Genomic DNA, 20,000 nt, shown 5'->3' with positions numbered 1-20,000 from the left:
CATATTTGCTTGTCTTGGTTATCAGCAAGCTCACCAAGCATGTATACAAAATGATATATTGGATTTGTTTCTTATATAAATTGTAGAACTACTACACTGAGAAGTACATTCAACAATTCAATCAAGTGAAACAGTTATATTACTGCAACTGAGTATAGTAGATACACAAAAAAATAAAACAGCAAATGCAGGAAAGCACCTTCCCTTCAATGATAATTCACTTTATCTTTGAAGAACACACATTTTTCACATCAAATATTCCTTTAGTTACCTTTCACCACACCCATGCAAAGAATTGGTTTAAGGCCTGAGCAGGATTCCAACCCACATTTCCCTGTCGCGGCTCAGGTGTGATAACTGTTAGACCATCAGGGACCACCATGTAGGCAGCAAGGCAATTATTAGCCCATGATATAGAAGGTTAGCCACATGAGGATCCCTGGGTCTAGCATTTCTTCCTTTGAGCGTGTAATTTTTGTCTTTATAAAGGTTACATCAAACAAAGTTTTCACCAATGAAGCAAGAGGTGAGTTCAAAAGTATGCCCGAGTTCAACTTTGAATGTGAACCCAGGGTTTATTTTAGCTGAAGTACCTTACTTTGTTACCTTAGAAAGGAAGTATCTTCAGAGAACCCAAAGTACGATCCCAATTCTAGTTTTATGCCCCTTGAATGCATACTTGAGGAGAGGCAATAAGACATCAATCACTTCCTCTGACTGGTGTTTGCCACTGGTCAGTATAAAACGCGAACTGCGGACCACAGACCCGGACTGCAGACCGTGTATAAAACGCAGACCAGGTACAGAAACGCCGACTGCGGACTACATGCAGGTATGAGGCAAGGACTGTGTATTCAAAAACAGAGTATAGAACAAAACTAGGTTTGTACTGGCCCAGATACAGATTTTAAAAAAGGCCTTGAGTACTCTTATTCCGGGTCAAAATATTGTCACATACACAGAAATGCTGTTACAACATCGACTGGGGTAGAGAAAGTAAGAGTAGAGATTTTATCTCAAAATTGTACTTTACTCCACAAATTTAACAGGGAAAAGGAAAGGAAAGGAACTTTCTTTAAGTGTGTAAAGTAGTCGTTCTAGCACTGGAGCACTAATTGGGGACACAGTTCAAAGACAATGGAAGCGCTGTATCATCTGGTAACATTCTGGATCTTGTTCTGACAAATAACGATGCACTAATTGTTGACACTTGAGTTTATCCTCACTCCTTTGACTCCGATCATCTTCCTCTCTGCTTCTCGATCAAGAGTAAATTCAAGAGACCAAATAATAACACTACAAGAAAATTCTATTGTTACATAATAAAGCTGAGTTCGATGGCCTAAGGAGTAGTCTATCACATGTCCCATGGGATTTATTCTTATCCAGTGATGACATAGATTCAAGTGCAGTTTTCAAAGAGAATGCCAGAAGTTGTCACATACGCTAGAGTGGGCAAGTCTGCCAAGAATCCAACTGAGAAAGCACGTCTGTTCAATGAATTTTTCAGCACTGTCTTCGCCAAAAGAGCACCTGGTCGCATGGAGTTCCCTTGTGATGTAATACAGCCTGATCTGTTACTGTGATTAAGTTTCTACAATCCAGAAACCAAGTTAAGGACATTCTGACTAAACTTGACAGCACTAAATCAACTGGCGTGGATGGCATATCTGTAAGTGTCCTGAAAGAGTGTGCTGGGGAACTATCATATCCCGGAATCCCTTAACACTACTTTTCAATTTATCTTTCCAAATTGGAAAAGTACCGGTATCATGGAAGAGAGCTAATGTCACCCCTGTTTTCAAATCAGACGCTAAAGAAAAAGTTGAGAACTATCGCCCTATTTCATTATTAAGTACTCCTGCCAATTGCCGAGAGAATTGTACACAATGCCATTTACTCACATGTGGCTCCGTACTCAGTAACCAAGTGGCAGCACGGCTTCGTGAGGGGTCGCTCTTGCGCTACCCAAATGGTCAAAAGCCCTAGATCAAGGAAGACAGGTGGATGTTATATTCCTTGACTACGCAAGGGCTTTCGACAGAGTAGCACAGATGTACTGCTGCAGAAACTGTGCAATTTTGGTATTTCTGGTGCACTTTTGAACTGGTGCCAAGACTACCTCACCAAAAGAGAACAGAGAGTCGTGATAGACGGAGTGAATTCTTCTTGGTGCTCTATCCCGTCAGGTCTACCTCAGGGCTCATTACTTGGCCTCTTGTTTTTTGTAACTTTTATCAATGACCTGCCAGAAGTTGTTACCCCAGGGAACACTGTGTCATAATATGCTGACAACTGCAAAACATCTAGGGTGATAAATCGCCCAGCCGATCATTCTCTATTTCAGTCTGATATTGATAACATCTACAGATGGAGTCTACAAATTCGTATGGAGTTCAATGTGAAGAAATGTAAGCTAATGCGAACTGCAAAAAAGATCTCCCCTTGTAGATCGATTGGAAATAATATATAATTTTAGTAAAATCCAACTAGTGGTCTATTATCAATGCTGCGTTCTGATTGGTTGAGCTACTAGTAGGCTATTTGTTATAGCCCACTAGTAGCGAAAAGCGCCGGCTTTGAAAACCAAAACAACAATTAAAGTCTAGCTTTAACTAGCGAAAGATGTTTTGTCTCGATATTTTTTTGACCAACTAGTTGGATTTTACTAAAACAATTATTCCTCTCGCCCTCATGGCCTCTGAGTCAATAGCCCACTCGGCCTTCGGCCTCGTGGGCTATTGACTCAGAGCCCATTCGGGCTCGAGGAATAATTGTTAAATATCCATGCTTCCAGTTATTCTTGTGTGATGTCGGGTCAAAATAAAACTCTGTTGAAATCAACATCTCCCACTGAAGTCCGTCAAATTTCTCGATTTCTAAACGTAAAGCCAGGCCTTCTGATATTAGGCGATGGTGCGACTTCGCACAATCGACCTCAAATCGCATCCGATCGCACAATTCACGAAAAATCGCATAATTCACAAAAGAACGCAGAACATTCTTAAAATAAAACACAAAGCAACAAGTTTCTTAGGAATTCCTGCATAAATATGCCATTTTTAAGATGATTTACCTTGGAAAAAGGCTAAGAAACCTTTGTCACTTTCGATTTCGTTAACATACGAAGTTCAAGCCGTTATCTTGCATGTCGGGGGCCTGGTACGAGTCTCATTCTTAAAGAGTCGCCTATTGGTGTAACACAAACACGCCCTTTGTTCAGATTACTTTCGATTAGAAACATGGTTTGTTGTTTAGCTGGAAATGTTCGACATTTTTTTACCAAATGGCTTATTTTACTGGCAACATTCATTCATGGATCTGTGTAGTCGTTGGTTATGGTATATTTCGTCACCTTGCAAACTTTTACCAGTGATATTTTTGAAACGTGATGAAGAAAGGTATGTTCCTGGCAAACATTTCCTGTAGTCAACTTGTACAGTAGCACCTCGCTAACTCGAATCGGTTTACTCCAATTTTCCCTGGATTTGACCACAAAAATTCAGTCGTGACTCGAAGAGTTCCCTTTGATTATCAACTAAGTGTCTATAGGGAGAAAGACTGTTTTGTTATGTTCAAGCTAGGCTTGTTATACAATACTATTATGAGATCAGATGTGAGTTTGACAGACTGGCATATGGTACGAATTAACCTACATGTACTGAGGGGTTTCAAAATAATACAAGATACTCTTAATCTCATTTTTACAATGTAATTATATAAGTTTATGATCTCCCTGCCTAATTATGAATTGAATAAAAACATTGTGCACAGGATGAATGTTGGCTTTTTTTTATGATCCTTGCAAAATAAAAAAAGTTGTTACTGCGTTGCCAAACCCAGTCGGAATCTGGGTTTCATTTCGTGGTTTTATAAATTTTAATTTTAATTTTTCCGTGTCGGTAAAAGTCTTGCCTGTCACTCCCCTGCTAAGTGGTGTCTTTGTGCATAGGGTCTTCTGTGCGTATTTTGTTCGGTTTGAGGGGGCTGGGGTAATGCGTAGATTTCCCTGGTGCACATAGGAGAACATTTAATTATTAAACCTGCAATGGCGTCGAAAGTCATTGTAACGCGCATGCCGTTTTAGTGCATCTTTAAACAAAATATACCCTTATGTAGCTCAAGAATGGAACGTCAATTGGGTGAATACGAGAGGCGGTGAAAAATAAATGTCTGGAATCTTAAAAGCAAAGAGTAATGTACTTCGACTATTGCCCGTCGAGCCGAAATCAAAGTGAGCTGTATTTCTAGTATTTTACCAAGTGTGCAAAATTCTCTGGTAACTTATGGGTTCAACAAAGACATAGAAGGAATCAAACACCTTAAGTGGATCAGTGATCTCTGTTCTCTGCACAGTCTTCAGGTAAAAAAAAAAAAAAGATTGGAAATGTGACAGCCAAGAATTTGTTGTTTGTTTCAAAAAATATTTCGCTGGAAAAGGTGGCCTTTATGAATTCATCATGTTTTGTAATATGCGAGCTTAACTGGATAGTTTTTATGGCAATAGCAAAGCATTTTCGTGTCAAAATGAGGTTAGCGTCTTTCTCTTGTGTTAACTAAATTAAATGTTCCATGCCTCGTGTTTCCACTCTCAGAATTACCTCCAGAACCTACTTTTTGCGTAGAATAAGCTTTTAGAATGATGCTCTTGTCTTCTGTGGTGATACTTGACGATTCGGGAACATTAACATCTACTTGGCCTTTTGACATCCCATTGAAAAAAATATTTTGACAGAGAATATTGAATTATGAAAAAATATCCACGGAATACGGATAGATCGTTAAAAAATCTTTATTTGTAGCGGTTATTTGAACATAAAAGATGCAACGCTTGACGAGAAATAATATTTTTGTTGATATTTGAAAGAAGAAAAATTTTGCGGGAATCAGGACGCGGTGAAAATGAGTTAACAAATTTTCGTACGTCCGTTGAAATGTGATACGAGAAAGGAATTTTATTTCTCTGACAAATGATTTTGTCATTGTAGTGTAAAATGAAGTTTATTTTGGAAGGCAACAATATATTTATTGCTATGACTTACTACATGTACATAGTGCGAACATTGTTTACATAAAACTCACACTCTTTGCGAATTTTGAGTGTCATGAAATTACATCATTTGCGTGACAATATATCCCTTTACTCTAACACAAAAACCATCAGATAGTAACAAACTTCATATTTATTAACCATTTCTTCTCCTTTTGTACTTGTAAGCAGTGTGATGTGCGATAATTCGCAAGTCTGTTTTTGTATCTCATAGATGTTCAGATTTTCAATTACATGACGGCTGCTCAACCCCGCTATTGTGTAAATATTTCACCCTGAAGACACAATAGATACGTTTCTCAGGAACCTGACAAAGAAGGCTTCCTGACCCGACAGATGAAATGTAAATACTCAGTTAAATATTACAACAAAATTAAAAACCCAAAGACGGCAGTTTCTTGGCTAAAAAGTACGTTGTTTTAGCCTGAAAACGACGAACGATTAACACTCTTTCCTGTGGTTCATTCAGTTGCACCCTTGCATCAGAAGCCCGGCCAAAAACCCGGCTAGCCTGGCAAAGGCTGGCCAGGCCAGGCTTTCCGGGTTTTTGGCCAAGCTTTCCGGGAAAAGCCCGGCAAGCATGGCCACAGCCAAGCTTTCTCGGCAACCTTGGCCACCAAAGCTTGGCCTTCCTGGCCTTGTTACTTCCAAGGCCGAGCTTTCTCGACAACCCTGCATGGTCAAAAAAGCCTGGCCTTCCAGGCCTTAAGATTCAAGCCAGGCTTGACCAGGCTTTTTTTGGAATTTCCAGGCCATAAATGTTTAAGTCTTCAATATTACAGACATTGACTGCAATTTAGTCTGTAATAGTGACCAGTGACTTTAACCATACTCTGTGGGCTCAATTAAACTGTCTTTGAAGTAACAATCTTTGAAATGGCCTTGATGATGTCTTGCAAAATACGATGATGTTATGGTTTAACGGCCAATTATCTTTAATGCAACGTCGTACACATTATATTATATCTCACACTTGAACATGAACATTCAATATTGACTGTTCCTAAATTTGACACCTGAGACTAAACCTTTGCATGATTATTCTTAGATGTACTGAGTCTCTGATAAAAGAGCTACGTAAATGATTATTTTAAGTCCTTGTCATTCTATCATGCTAAAGTAAAGCTGGTAAGTACTCAAAATTTCATGTTTTAAGGCAATTTAAACTGTCACCGGCACTGTTCGGCCAAAAAGCCTGACCTTCCCGGCCTTCCAAGATTTTTACGCCAGACTTTGCCAGGCTTTTCTGGATTTCCAGGCCTAATTTTTGGGAATTGAATGCTAAAAGGGCAATGTGGACTAGGATTTTATGGGAATCTTTAAGAATTCCACTCAATGATTCAACTTGAGGGTCACTTGAATGAGTTGAAATTCTTGAGAATTTTGTGCAATAGTACTGAATGTGCCAGTGAGACAATAATCAAAGTTTACAAATGTAAGTGCCCTTTAAGGATTTGATTTCATCTGGTGCCTTGAAAAAAATTAATGAGCTTTAACTTCATCCTTCAATACATGTATAACAAGGTTAAATGGTCTTATTCAAAGCATGCCAATGTGAATGCGATATTTTTCGAATTAATTCACTACTCGTAATATATGTACTTCGCTTAAACAATGTCCTTTACAGGCCCCAAACTTTGAACATAAGATCACTCTGTACACGGAGAAATGAAAAAGAAAGCTTTTATTCTGATGTATTCTATGGATTGCGACAAAATATCTTCAACGGATTTAGATTACCTTGTTTGATGCTCTCATAATCGGCCTTATTCCAAAAGGTACATGATGCATTACTCTTGAAAATTACACACTCCAAGTTAGTACTTAATCCTTTCAATGAACTCCAGTATCTTTCAAACCTTGCCCATTTATATTGAATCCGTGAAAAGATTTGTCATCCTCCGCCATCTTGAATAACACGTGAGAGACCGGACTGGAAACTAGTGAGCCCTTTTCGTTTTCATTCAGTGGTAACCAGTCCAGCTCTTACAGATTTTGGGCGGTTTTATTCAAACTTTTGTGTATCTACGATCACACTTTTGTGCATGGTGACGATTTTTTGGTTAGTTTGACTCTTTAAATCCTGATCCAGGCAAGGAAATGTTTACAACAACTCAAGTAAAAAGGTAAGCGTTAACTTTAAGCGAATAACATTTGATTTGATGCCTTATTATCTTTAACATGAGGAACGGTTTACCTGTATTTAGAATTCACATTTTCACACCTTCGAGTCAATTTGTGAAGCAAGGATACTCAATTTGGCTTAAATGCTATAACCCTGTAAAAAATTGGTAAACCTTTAATGAAAAATAATGAAGTTTTAGAGCAAATGGTGAGGCAAATTATTTGGAAAACAAGTGCTCATACCGCAAGTTATGTGTATACGATTGACATTTCTCTGCAAATGAGGACGGACTGAAACTGAAAATTGCATCGGAGACTTCTGCTTCTCTTGCTTCAAATGTCCTCTTTGCGGGTGAATGCTTGGATACTTGCTAGTACCACTAAGTCAAGCTCAGTCGGCGTTCGTTAACTCGATGCAGTTGTGCAAATTATGCAAAACCGTTTCTGCTTCAAATTGTTTGGAGCAGGGACCTCCTTTAGCCCCTCGAGAACATCCGCAGCCACTGTGTAAGAATTTCAGCGCTTTTTCAATTAATTGGTTTTCACTTTCTTCTTTCTCAAATTCGACATCCGCCGTGCTTGAAGCTTGTAACTGAAAAGCATGCGAACTGAATCTCGTGTTGTCATAGAAATAATTATGCACTGAATTCATGTTTCGTGACAATAGCCCGAGTGTGAAAGGAGTACTACAGTATTATGGCCCACAGGTTGTTGTTGTCGTTTGTTTCTTTTATTCTACTTTAACTGATTTAAAAACGTAACTTACATTACGTTACGTTTAAAGTTATTGCATGACCGAATCCGCATTTTTAAGCGACGCTCTACGAATCCGCTGATCCGGAACAATCGATACAGATTATTAATTGATTTGCCAACAGAATCCAAGATTTTCCCAACGGATGAGGTTAATAACTATTATACATCTGACGTATGAGACTAACGCTCTAACGGACGAGGCTAAACCCCTAACGGACGAGGCTGACGCTCTGACTAACGCTCTGACGGATAAGACTAACGTTCTAACGAATGAAGTTGACGCTCTGACGGTTTCATGTAAACTTCTAACGGACGACTAACGGATACATCTATAGCTTCGGTCAATTTAACGGTTTAGCGTTAGTGTACGTTTTCCCGTGGAAGGTCACAAATGATCCTTCTCGTAAAAATGCTAAATGCTGTCACTTCAACTACTGTAATCAATGCAGAAAATGCCGGCAAGATTTCCGCACAGGTCCCTACTTCATTATGCATACGGTCCTTTGTTTCAAGAAAACAATAGCGATAACAATAGACGCCCTTTGGGAGTGTAGCGCTTTGTTTGGTCTTCCTAGAGGTTTTTTTTCTAAGTCTATATGGACTTAAATAAAATCGGTAAAATTTTTGACTGAAATACGGAAAATCGAACATTTTCAACTTAATTTTTGCACTTTTCTAGCAATTTTAGCCATTTGTCAATTTTAAAATAAGCGAAAGAAGTGGAATTTTAAGAAATCTTTGTACAAATACGGTTCAGATTCTCATGTACAAAACAAACGGACCAAATAAAAGTTTGCAGAAATTGAATGCCTACCTTCTTTTTGCTCTTAAAATTGTCCTTCGTTTCTTTGTCAATTCACCAAAGCACTGCAAAGTGTGGGTTTGTTTTCTTTCCTGTATAATGTACGGCTCTTTTCGCCGAATCACGAGCAGTGCATAGAGAGGGCTCTTTATCGCACATTGTACAAATCAGCGATATGCTCAATGATGTTTCCGAATGGATCACTTTTGTTTTGCTGACGCCACAACCACTCCTGTAGGTAGCTTTCGAACAGATCCACGGATGTTCCTGTACGAGGCATACTTCGTTTTACTCCCCACCATGTATTTTCAATGCGCTGCGTGTGGGCAAGCGTGTCTGGGTCAACGAAGTTTAGGCGATGGTTAACTCGGAGATGATGATAGCCCTCGTCTTGTAGGCAATCGTAAGCTTTCCACATGTCGCTCATCACGCGTGTTCCATGCAATATTTGAGCGCGGATAATTGGCAAGAGTGTCTCTTTATCCCTGCGCTCTACCGGGACAAGGAAGCAGGCCTTGGTTTCCCGGCAAATGCCAGCAAAGACCCACTGTCCTTCGATGTAGCGACCTTTGTGATACTTCATCTTGCCAAACTTGGACTCATCAATCTCAACAGTTGTACCAGGACCGCCTATTGGCCTCGCATGTTGTTTCATTATTCTATCTGCACAAACCTCCCGGCAATAGTTATACCAATCTATCACCGTTTCTGTCGAGGTGGTTTCTTCATCTAACGCGGTTTCGTGCACTGCTTGTGTTGTGGTGAATTTATGCGCCCAAGCGTAAGTTAGGGCTAATATTTTTTCAAGGGAAAGCTTACTACCACTTAACCATGACTTCTGGCGGATTGAAGCTTGTCCATTGCAGTTTTTTCTAGAGCATCGCCAAACAAATCCATCCCCCGATGCAGTTCGTCTTTGCCATTTGAGTGCGTTTCCGCACTCAGGTTTAGGGCATTTCATTGACGACGAGAGTAGATTGTGCTCTTTGCACCACTCTATGCACCGCTCGTGATCGGCTAAAAGTCGGGATAGTTTCCATAAGTTTATATTTGATTCTTGAGAGGCGGCCATCATTTCAAAATTCACAGTTTGCTGAAAAGAGGGGTTAAGGTCGACTCAAAGATTTTATATTGCAATAAATCGTGCATAAAAAATTTCCCATATAGGATGCCCCAATCACAAGGAGGTATACTCTTCCGTGCAGTGCTCTTTTAAGTGTGCAGCACGGGGGATGAAAAAAACAAGCAATTCAGACATTCACAGATATGCTCGACTAACCTCCAAAAGAATTTTACTGGGTTCAACCTTAAGCCTAAAGGGTTACGGTTAGCATTATTAAGGGGTGACGTTGTTTCAAAAGAAGCAAAATCAGTGCATTTATTGGTGGTCGGCACGGCACGCGTATATAATTACTTATCATTGTTATGTAAATTGTCGTCCAGAATTCCAAAGAAATATCATTATCAAGGTGTGAATTAGCAACTTGACACGTTAGCTCAGTGGTCTAGAAGAGGGACAAGTAATCCAGAGGTTTACAGAGGTACGGAGTTCAAGGCAGACTGCGAGAGATTTCGAAAAAAAGACAGAAAAAGCCGAGCGGGATCTGGAGAAGACAGACAGGACAAAAGAATCGAAAGAGGAAAGCTGGGACGAAAAGAAAGAGAAACGTTGTGAGCAAAAAGGGCAAAGAAAAGAGAGAGGGTGAAAAAAGAGAGGGAGCGAGCGAGAGAGAGAGAATGAGATCCACTTTTGATCATCCCGTAAGTACAAATTAGCCATGTATATATTCGATTCCCTTGGGTATACGCATTGTTCTAGAAAACAATAGCGCGAATGAATAATTAATATATTCTGCATGCATAATGAAGTAGGGACCTGTACGGAAATCATTCCAAAATGCCTGAGAAAGCTATTATTGACGTTTGTAAGTAAAGAGATCCAAATTTATGAGTTTACTCTTCACACACTTTAGTTGTAATAGAAATGACCAGTGATTTAGAGGAATCACTACATGCATCATTGAAGTATAATAATACTGTTAATCTCGTACCCAGATCTCCCACGGTCATACGGAAGGGAGATCTGGTAAAGTTCGATTTCGAGCATGCTCAGTGCCAGCGAGGCCCGAAATACGGGCTTTTCTTTCACTGCGCATGTTCGTACTGTCTGTTGTGATTTTAGGTGATTTTGCGGAATAAACATGGATTTCGAGAGTATTCTTGAAGAGATTCTTTTGGGTAGAGGACAAGGAAACCTTAAACTTAAGATGAAACAGAAAGAAGCGCTACAGGCGATTGTTTTTGAACGGTCGAGATTGTTTAATTGTCGGAGCAATTGCAGAAATCACTGAAACGAGCGCTTAGGCTTAATCAATAAACGAGTGCTATTTTCTTCACCCGATCTCGTGCAAAGTGTAGTTAGCCACACCGTAAATTGAAAGCTAAAATGTTAAAGAGAGTTTAGACCTAATCACTGAAACGAACGCTTAGGCTTAATCAGTAAACGAGTGCTATTTTCTTCACACAATCTCGTGAAAAGTGTAGTTAACCAAACCGTAAATTGAAAGCGAAAATGCTAAAGAGTGCTTAGATCTAATCACTGCAACGAGTGCTATTTTCTTGACACGATCTCGTGAAAAATGTAATTAATCTAACCGTAAAATTTACAATGCATCACTACTTAATTTGCGGTCACGCTTTAAGAACGAGAAATACGGTTTTGAATAAATTACATACTTCAACTTGAATTTATTAGTTTCTGCGTACCGCAAAGCAAGCTACGCAGAACTTTATTCGAGTGGCAGGGTACGTGGGGCTTTCGTCGGTACCATTTACACAAACGTCGCAAATTTTTCCGGCGTCGGAAAAAACAAAACTTTCCTCCGCACAACTGGCATTTATTCAAAACAGCACATGAGCTCGCGAAAACCAAACCTTCACTAATTAGTGCTCCGCGAAATAAGCCAATCGGAGCGTAGATTACATTGCCACAACCTTTTTTTAGTAGCCAAGGAAAAATGGTGTACTGTCGAACTTTACCAGATCTCACATTTCCAGTGACAGAGTGAGATCTGGGTACGAGATTATAATACTGTATATACTGTATTTTTTTCAAGTTGCCATGAAAGAGTATAAAGAGACACTTCCTGAAAAAAATCTTTGATGGGACAGCAGGGAAAGGTCTTTTACAGCAGACAAAAATGCTTAGCAGCCAATGCTATCTCCTCAACCAGTTATGGTTTGATGTATTTAAGGGTCTCTCTTTGCAGACTTGCAGAAATGTTTTACAGCATTTTTCGTATGTAATTTTAAAACAAGAACCCAATCCAAAGATTTTGGCATGAATTAGATATTTAGGTACTGCTTTGAACTCTGTATTCTATTTTTTTTTTGCCGGTGAGCTATGGTAGTAACTGTTATTGTTAATGGCTTGACTGTAATTGATTAGTAAAATTTTGTAGTTTCCGGAACATCTCTGATTTGCCGGAATATTATTTTACAGGAGCAGGATATTATAACCTTTTTAGTTTTTGAAGTTGCTGAAATGTAATGATGTGTACATAAATTAATACCGGTACCCATTGAAGCTGAATGTGAAACTGTGCTACTTGTTTGTATGTTGATTAAAGGACCTTCTTACTTCAGAAACCTGACCAGTGAATTGGCTGAATGTAGTCCAACACTAGAAAGAATCACAGCTCTTCACTGAATATATGGGACAGGACGGGAATTGCGTGAAAAGTCATTTCATTCGCATATCAGATGCAGCATACATGTACCTAGACAATAATGTGGAGATTGTATGGAAGTTTACCATATCATTGATTCCCATATCATATGGGCCAGCATGATATGGGAATTGTACAGGACTTTACCAAATCCCCATAGCATTCCCATATCATATACCAGTGTGCCTGGATAATATGGGAATTGGATGGAGTGCTGCCAAATATGTAGCATTCCCAAAGTGAGGGGTCAGAGATCTTGTGGTATTGGTAAGGGGCTGAGCCATATCAATCCTATAATAGATCATATGGGGTATCTATGGAGTGCTACCAAATACGTAGCAATCCCATAGTTTAAGACAATAGAGTTATAACTAAGTGAAGACAGACTACCAAGTATGGGTTTGATATGGAATGCAGTAGCCCATACGAAATCCAATTGTATTGTCCGTGGAGTGCCCATAGGTTATGCCATATCATCTCCATACTTGGGCCATATATGGCCCATATCAACAGGTTTGTTAAGGGTTGTTGGGCTCAATTGAACTGTGTTTGATTGATTACAAATATTTCTTAAAATTGACATGGTAGTGTCTTCCTGGCCAGGCTGGCCGAGGTTCCTTGGCAAGCTTGACCAATTTTTGGCCCCTACAATACTTGAAATCAATTTACAGTATAGAGGCCAATGCACAAAGTGCTGTTCCCAAAAAGTGGAAATCTTTGAACACATTATTTTGGTAAGCCTTGTCTTTTAGTCATCAGTGTCTCTTGATCAACTGAATTTTCTGCCTGTTTTTTGACTTTTGGTACATATGCTCCGCAATCACTGTCTTTCAAGTAATAAAAACACAAAGTGCTTTGTATATATTAGCACCCTATTATAACTGGAAGTTAGTGTACAATAGTGTAAGTATTGTATTGTATTGTAAGTAGAGTGCATATTTGTAAAAATGGAAAAATAAAAATAATAAAAATAAATTAAAAATAAAATAAAACTAAAATAAAAAATTTTTGGCCCCAGGTGGCCCGGCCCGTGCTAGAAGTTGTAATTTGCATGCCAAACTTTTAATTTTCTGCTAATAAATTCCTTGCAAGGCTTGACTTGCCAGTTTTGACCCAGGCCAGCCATGACCCTTCCAGGCCGTGCAGACCATTTGTTTTTTCGCTTTTCCTTTCCAATTTTGGCCCCGGCCAACCCCGGCCAGGCCAGGCTGGCCCTAGGGCTGCAGAGCTCTTCCCCGATTTTTTTATCCCCTGGCCAACCCGGCCAAAGACTGGCCACAAGCTGGGCTCACCCTGGCTTTCAGGCCAGGTTTGACCCAGTAGCCTACCTCAGTCTGGCCGGGTTCCTGATGCACCTTTACTCAAGAGTGTGTTTGTTATCTTTAAACCGAATTTATTACCAAAGCTTAAAAACTAAAAGACCTCAGAATGGGACAGGATATTACAAAATAATTAAAGGTGTGAACGTGTGAGCCAAAGGGCCTCTGCTGGCGTGACATGTGGGTGACCCTCAAATGGTCTTTATATATAATGACCCCCCAATTGAAAAAAATTAACTGGAACCCTGCAGTTCACTACCACTCAATTCAGTGCCTTCTGTTTCTGTGTAACACCTACCACAGGCAACCGAGTGTACGCTTTTATAGAACGTCTTGTTTTTTGTGTTCAGTAATATAATGCTGCACATAAAAACAAAGTGTAAGAAGATAGTCATAGCATGCAGGAATATCAACAATTATTGATCATTCATTTGGCATGTTAGCCGTGTCCTTTCAACACGGTGCACCAATAGTTCAGAAGACCTCATTTTTTTTTATTTATTCCAACTAATGTTGATCAAGATGCATAATAATTTACTGTTCCTTTGTGTTCAGAATGTCTTTTGAGCAGCAAAAAAGTGTTTTTCTTATCCTGAAACCTTATATAAATCAAGCTTGCAATTGCTCAGAAAAAAAGCCCATAATTTACATTATTTATCGCATAATTGGCCTTTCTAATCACATAATCTTCCCTGCCAATTTTGCATAATTTGCATTTTTTCATCACACCCTATCAGAAGGCCTGTAAACTGGTGATCCACGAAGAATTTAATACATTACTTAAATTGTGTCTTACCTCTGATAAATACGTCATGCAAACATATTGCAATTTCAACTAAAACCTTCAGTGAGCTATTGATCGTCGTTTTGATAAGCCAAAAAATATCCAGTTTAATGCTATGGTTGATAATTATGGCACGACACATTTTTGCACTGTTCTCGTATACGTCATACTTCAATTCATGTTGACAGCCTACTATCGCTATTTGGTTGCTCTGTGCCTTTTTCACAGTGTTTTGATTCAGTCCACCTTTTATACCTGGTCCGCATTTTATACCCGGTCCGCAGTCCGCTTTTTATACCTAGTCCACGTTTTTTACACCTGGTCTGCAGTCCGGGTCCGCAGTCCAGGTTTTATACTGACCGTGTTTGCCACCTAGTTTGATTGACAAGCAAATCAACAAGAAGCTTAATTTGAAAGTTAATTTAAAAAATTCACTTTGGAATGAACAGTAGCAAATTCTCCACAGAGTGACAATTACTAGATAAAATTATGAGCATTTTTAGCGTGATTAAAAAAATCTGATATTAATAACCTAATAGAACACAAATTTGCATCATTTTGTTATTGGTTGTCATTCAATGACAACCAATAACAAAAATGATGCTATATATACCCACATTTACAGTATTACTGTAATTGTCTGTAATGTCTGAAGTCCTGAAATTAGATTTAAGGTTTATGGACATTCTGTTGTGTGAATCCACTTCTGTATAATCCAGTATAATACAATACTAGTAATGATTTAGTAATAATTACAAAGAAAAAAACAAAACAAAACAAGAGATCTACTAACCCTGAGACAACAATGCATAACAAGAGTGTGTTTGTTATCTTTAAACCGAATTTATTACCAAAGCTTAAAAACTAAAAGACCTCAGAATGGGACACGATATTACAAAATAATTAAAGGTGTGAACGTGTGAGCCAAAGGGCCTCTGCTGGCGTGACATGTGGGTGACCCTCAAATGGTCTTTATATATAATGACCCCCCAATTGAAAAAAATTAACTGGAACCCTGCAGTTCACTACCACTCAATTCAGTGCCTTCTGTTTCTGTGTAACACCTACCACAGGCAACCGAGTGTACGCTTTTATAGAGCGTCTTGTTTTTTGTGTTCAGTAATATAATGCTGCACATAAAAACAAAGTGTAAGAAGATAGTCATAGCATGCAGGAATATCAACAATTATTGATCATTCATTTGGCATGTTAGTCGTGTCCTTTCAACACGGTGCACCAATAGTTCAGAAGACCTCATTCTTTTTTATTTATTCCAACTAATGTTGATCAAGATGCATAATAATTTACTGTTCCTTTGTGTTCAGAATGTCTTTTGAGCAGCAAAAAAGTGTTTTTCTTATCCTGAAACCTTATATAAATCAAGCTTGCAATTGCTCAGAAAAAAAGCACATAATTTACATTATTTATCGCATAATTGGCCTTTCTAATCACATAATCTTCCCTGCCAATTTTGCATAATTTGCATTTTTTCATCACACCCTATCAGAAGGCCTGTAAACTGGTGATCCACGAAGAATTTAATACATTACTTAAATTGTGTCTTACCTCTGATAAATACGTCATGCAAACATATTGCAATTTCAACTAAAACCTTCAGTGAGCTATTGATCGTCGTTTTGATAAGCCAAAAAATATCCAGTTTAATGCTATGGTTGATAATTATGTCGCGAAACATTTTTCCACCATTCTCGTATACATTATACTTCAATTCATGTTGACAGCCTACTATCGCTATTTGGTTGCTCTGTGCCTTTTTCACAGTATTTTGATTCAGTCCACCTTTTATACCTGGTCCGCATTTTATACCCGGTCTGCAGTCCGCTTTTTATACCTAGTCCGTGTTTTACACCTGGTCTGCAGTCCGGGTCTGCAGTCCAGGTTTTATACTGACCGTGTTTGTCACCTAGTTTGATTGACAAGCAAATCATCAAGAAGCTTAATTTGAAAGTTAATTTAAAAAATTCACTTTGGAATGAACAGTAGCAAATTCTCCACAGAGTGACAATTACTAGATAAAATTATGAGCATTTTTAGAGTGATTAAAAAAATCTGATACTAATAACCTAATAGAACACAAATTTGCATCATTTTGTTACTGGTTGTCATTCAATGACAACCAATAACAAAAATGATGCTACCCACATTTACAGTATTTCTGTAATTGTCTGTAATGTCTGAAGTCCTGAAATTAGATTTAAGGTTTATGAACATTCTGTTGTGTGAATCCACTTCTGTATAATCCAGTATAATACAATACTAGTAATGATTTAGTAATAATTACAACAAAAAAAAACAAAACAAGAGATCTACTAACCCTGAGACAACAATGCATAACAAGAGTTGAGACAGCAACAAAAAGCACAGTGATATAACCGCTGGCTTGATCTCCTTCTTTTGATACAGCGCTTGAAGTGGGCACCCACAGATATTATGAGCAGAATACTCAATATAATCACAATGACGAGAAGTGACAGAGAACCATCCTTGTTGTTTTCTTGTGTGAAAATCAAGTCATCACACTGCTGTGATGATCGTACTCCACAATGTGTTAGTCCCTGTTGTCCAATGACTGTGACACCAGCATGTAAGGCACCAGATCTCAGGCACTCTGGCACAATATTCTTAGAGCTGGATCCACAGCATACACTACACAGGTAGCATTTATTATCAGTGGTATTCAAATAGAACTTGTTTGATATGCATTCACTGGAATGCACTTTGTCCTGAATCACTGTGCCATTGGACTGTTCTGTCTTATTGCTTTTTTGTGTGAAATTCAAGTCATCACACTGTTGTGAAGATTTTATTCCACAATGCATTGCTCCTTGTTTTCCAATGACTGTGACACCAGCACTTAAGGCACCAGATCTCAGGCACTCTAGCACAACATTCTTAGAACTGGATCCACAGCATACACTACATGGGTAGCATTGATTATCCGTGGTGTTCAAATAGAACTTGTTTGATATGCATTCACTGGAACTGCACACTCTGTCCCGAATCACTGAGCAGTTTGTCAGTTCTTTCCTATTACCACAAGGGGTGCATTTCATGCACTTGCCTTTGGTCCAAAAATTGGAAAATGTTCCCTCCGGGCATACATTGCATTGGATATCTGTCCCCATTGGGTGAACTGACCCAAGCTTGACAGATCGTTCATATCCATCTTGACAATCATATCTTGACCAGCAGTTGTATTGTGAAGGATTAGTTTTATTAAACAGTTCAATGTCTTCTGGATTATGGCAACGATTGCCACTGACAATAACCAGCACAGCCTGAAAAATTAAACAAGAGAAAAAGCTTTAATAACTTAAGGAACAAAACACAAAATACCATATCACTCTGACACCCACAGCAATTTCTGCCAGTCTGAAAACGGGAATTTACGATTTGTGTTGGAGAGTAATCACAGTGGGCTTGATGTCTCTTTACAGAGAAGAACAAAGCAGTATATATGTTAATTTTGGCTCAACAGTATAACTTCTATTTGGACGAGCCTCAAACATATCTAAAATACTTTTTAGGATTTCCAAATGGACTTGGAGCAAAATAAAATTGACAAGCTTCAGGTACATACTGTTTCAAGAATCTGAACTTTACAGAACTGCCCAAGGATGACTGATCTGGGATTAATAATAATCATTAATCGCACATAAAACTTAAAACAAATATCAATCACAATCAAATATAACTGTAAGTCTATTGACCTCTGGTGTGCCTATTTCATTGTTGTTGTTTTTTTCTTCTTTCATCTTGGGAAATAAAGAAGCCCTGTGTCACCATTTAGGAAACCTACTCGTTAGATAAGTTTAATTTGTTCGCTAACATAATTGAGCCTATTTTTCGCTTAATAACATAGAGGGCAAAATTACTGAATACTGATTGGTCAATGAAGAGGGCATTTTTTTCTTAATTTTGCTTTGAGAAGAGGGCAAAATTACTCGCTCACGATTGGTTGAGCGCCAAAAATTCTCGCTCCTGATTGGCTGAACGTACCTCTTCCACATTCAGTTGGTTTCTTCTGCGTTTGAGCAAAAACCGAAGTTTGTCTTTTAATTCGCGCTGCATCCGCCGAAAAGGCATAAAGATTAAGAACTAACTTTAAAAGATGATCTGAAATTTGAATTTTCGAGTGACAAGAAGAAGGGCAAAAGATTTTTTTCATGAAAAGCTTAAAACTTGGATCGACTTACATGGCGCCCGGCGTAGCGGGATTGTGTGGTTGAAAAACAAAATGATTCCTTTCGTCAAGGGCTTTCAGTTTACCACGACATCCTGCAGCTCAGCAAAAAAGGTCACAGAACAATTTGCCATTGACGGGAGGAACGAGTAGCTCAAATTTGGTTTGCTATGTTTACGGATGCGTATTTCCAAGTGGTAAAAACCTCTACAGCACAGGTGAATAAAATAAATTGAAGCTTAACATTTGGTTTAATCGTTGTTACTGTTGTTCAGGAATGAAACTCGTATTTTCCTCTCGAGTGGATGTAAATAACAATCATCTATACTCATTTTGGACGCAAAGAACACTTTTGGCTTGCTTGTCTGTTTGTCAGTTGTTTTGCTTCAGAGCGAACGAGTGTTTTAACTCCGCTTAGCTGACTGTTTTTCGAGATGCCTCAACAGTGTTAAGAAAATTTTGCCCTCTGTGTTATTAACAAGTAATCGCAATGGGTCCGAGTAAACTTAAGGATTAATGCGATTACCTATACTAATGGATTATCGATTATATAGAAACAGCGCTTAAACAATATGTACTTCCAAATAAAAACAAAATCCGAAGCAAACAAGATATGAGACCAAAATTATCAGAATAGAGGACACTCTAATTTCAACTCACCGAAATGAGCAAGCTGCCTGTGCGTAAATCCACGAATGCTCGACCTCTCATTTTATTGCCTGTGTAGTCCAGTACACGGAGCCAAAAAAAAAAAAAGAAGAACTCTCTTCTATAATTTTTAAGCTAGTAAATGACTTACGAGTGACTCAACTAAAAATATGCTGATGGTGTCGATTTCTAGCAGATGAGGGAGACGGTCGTCACTTGTCTGACGTGACGTCATCGGATTTAAGCGTCGGCTTTGACCATCGTAAAACAAATATGGCGGCCACTGCGAGGCTTCAAAGACTGGCTGATATTCAAGGTCGTCACTCGAACTGTACTTCCCAGACTTGCGAATGAAGTAAGATTATTGTTGTCATGATTTGAATGACCGATTATCTTTGTGTTGTTGGTTTTAAAGACACTGTAAGAGAAGGTATCATGCGATAGCTACAGCTTGTAAACTTTCTGAAACGTTAGATGCTTGGCTAAACCTGCTAGTATCTAGTAAATTGGTTTCTATCGAGCTCGGTGCGAAGTGTTTCATATGGCAAGGATACAGTGAGAAATAGATGTTTGTGGAACACCAGT

At 38.7% G+C, this 20,000-nt stretch overlaps 2 protein-coding genes across 2 annotated transcripts in view; one reads left to right on the top strand and one right to left on the bottom strand.

Moving 5' to 3' along the window:
• The window catches only part of LOC138019015 (uncharacterized), a 25,698-nt gene extending 6,097 nt beyond the window's left edge, over positions 1 to 19,601 (bottom strand). The window contains exons 1-2 of the mRNA XM_068865685.1: positions 19,428 to 19,601; positions 16,899 to 17,862 (exon numbers count right to left, since the gene is read on the bottom strand). Of these exons, the coding sequence (XP_068721786.1) occupies positions 16,899 to 17,862; positions 19,428 to 19,478 (1,015 nt within the window). The 5' untranslated portion in view covers positions 19,479 to 19,601. The remainder of the gene's footprint in view (positions 1 to 16,898; positions 17,863 to 19,427) is intronic.
• The window catches only part of LOC138019026 (uncharacterized), a 34,643-nt gene continuing 21,179 nt past the window's right edge, over positions 6,537 to 20,000 (top strand). The window contains exon 1 of the mRNA XM_068865697.1: positions 6,537 to 7,176. The gene's annotated coding sequence lies outside the window, so the exon portion shown is untranslated. The remainder of the gene's footprint in view (positions 7,177 to 20,000) is intronic.

Source organism: Montipora capricornis, chromosome 2 (assembly GCF_036669925.1).
Source record: "Montipora capricornis isolate CH-2021 chromosome 2, ASM3666992v2, whole genome shotgun sequence".
Lineage (NCBI taxonomy): Eukaryota > Metazoa > Cnidaria > Anthozoa > Scleractinia > Acroporidae > Montipora > Montipora capricornis.
This window is presented reverse-complemented; position numbering and strand designations above follow the sequence as displayed.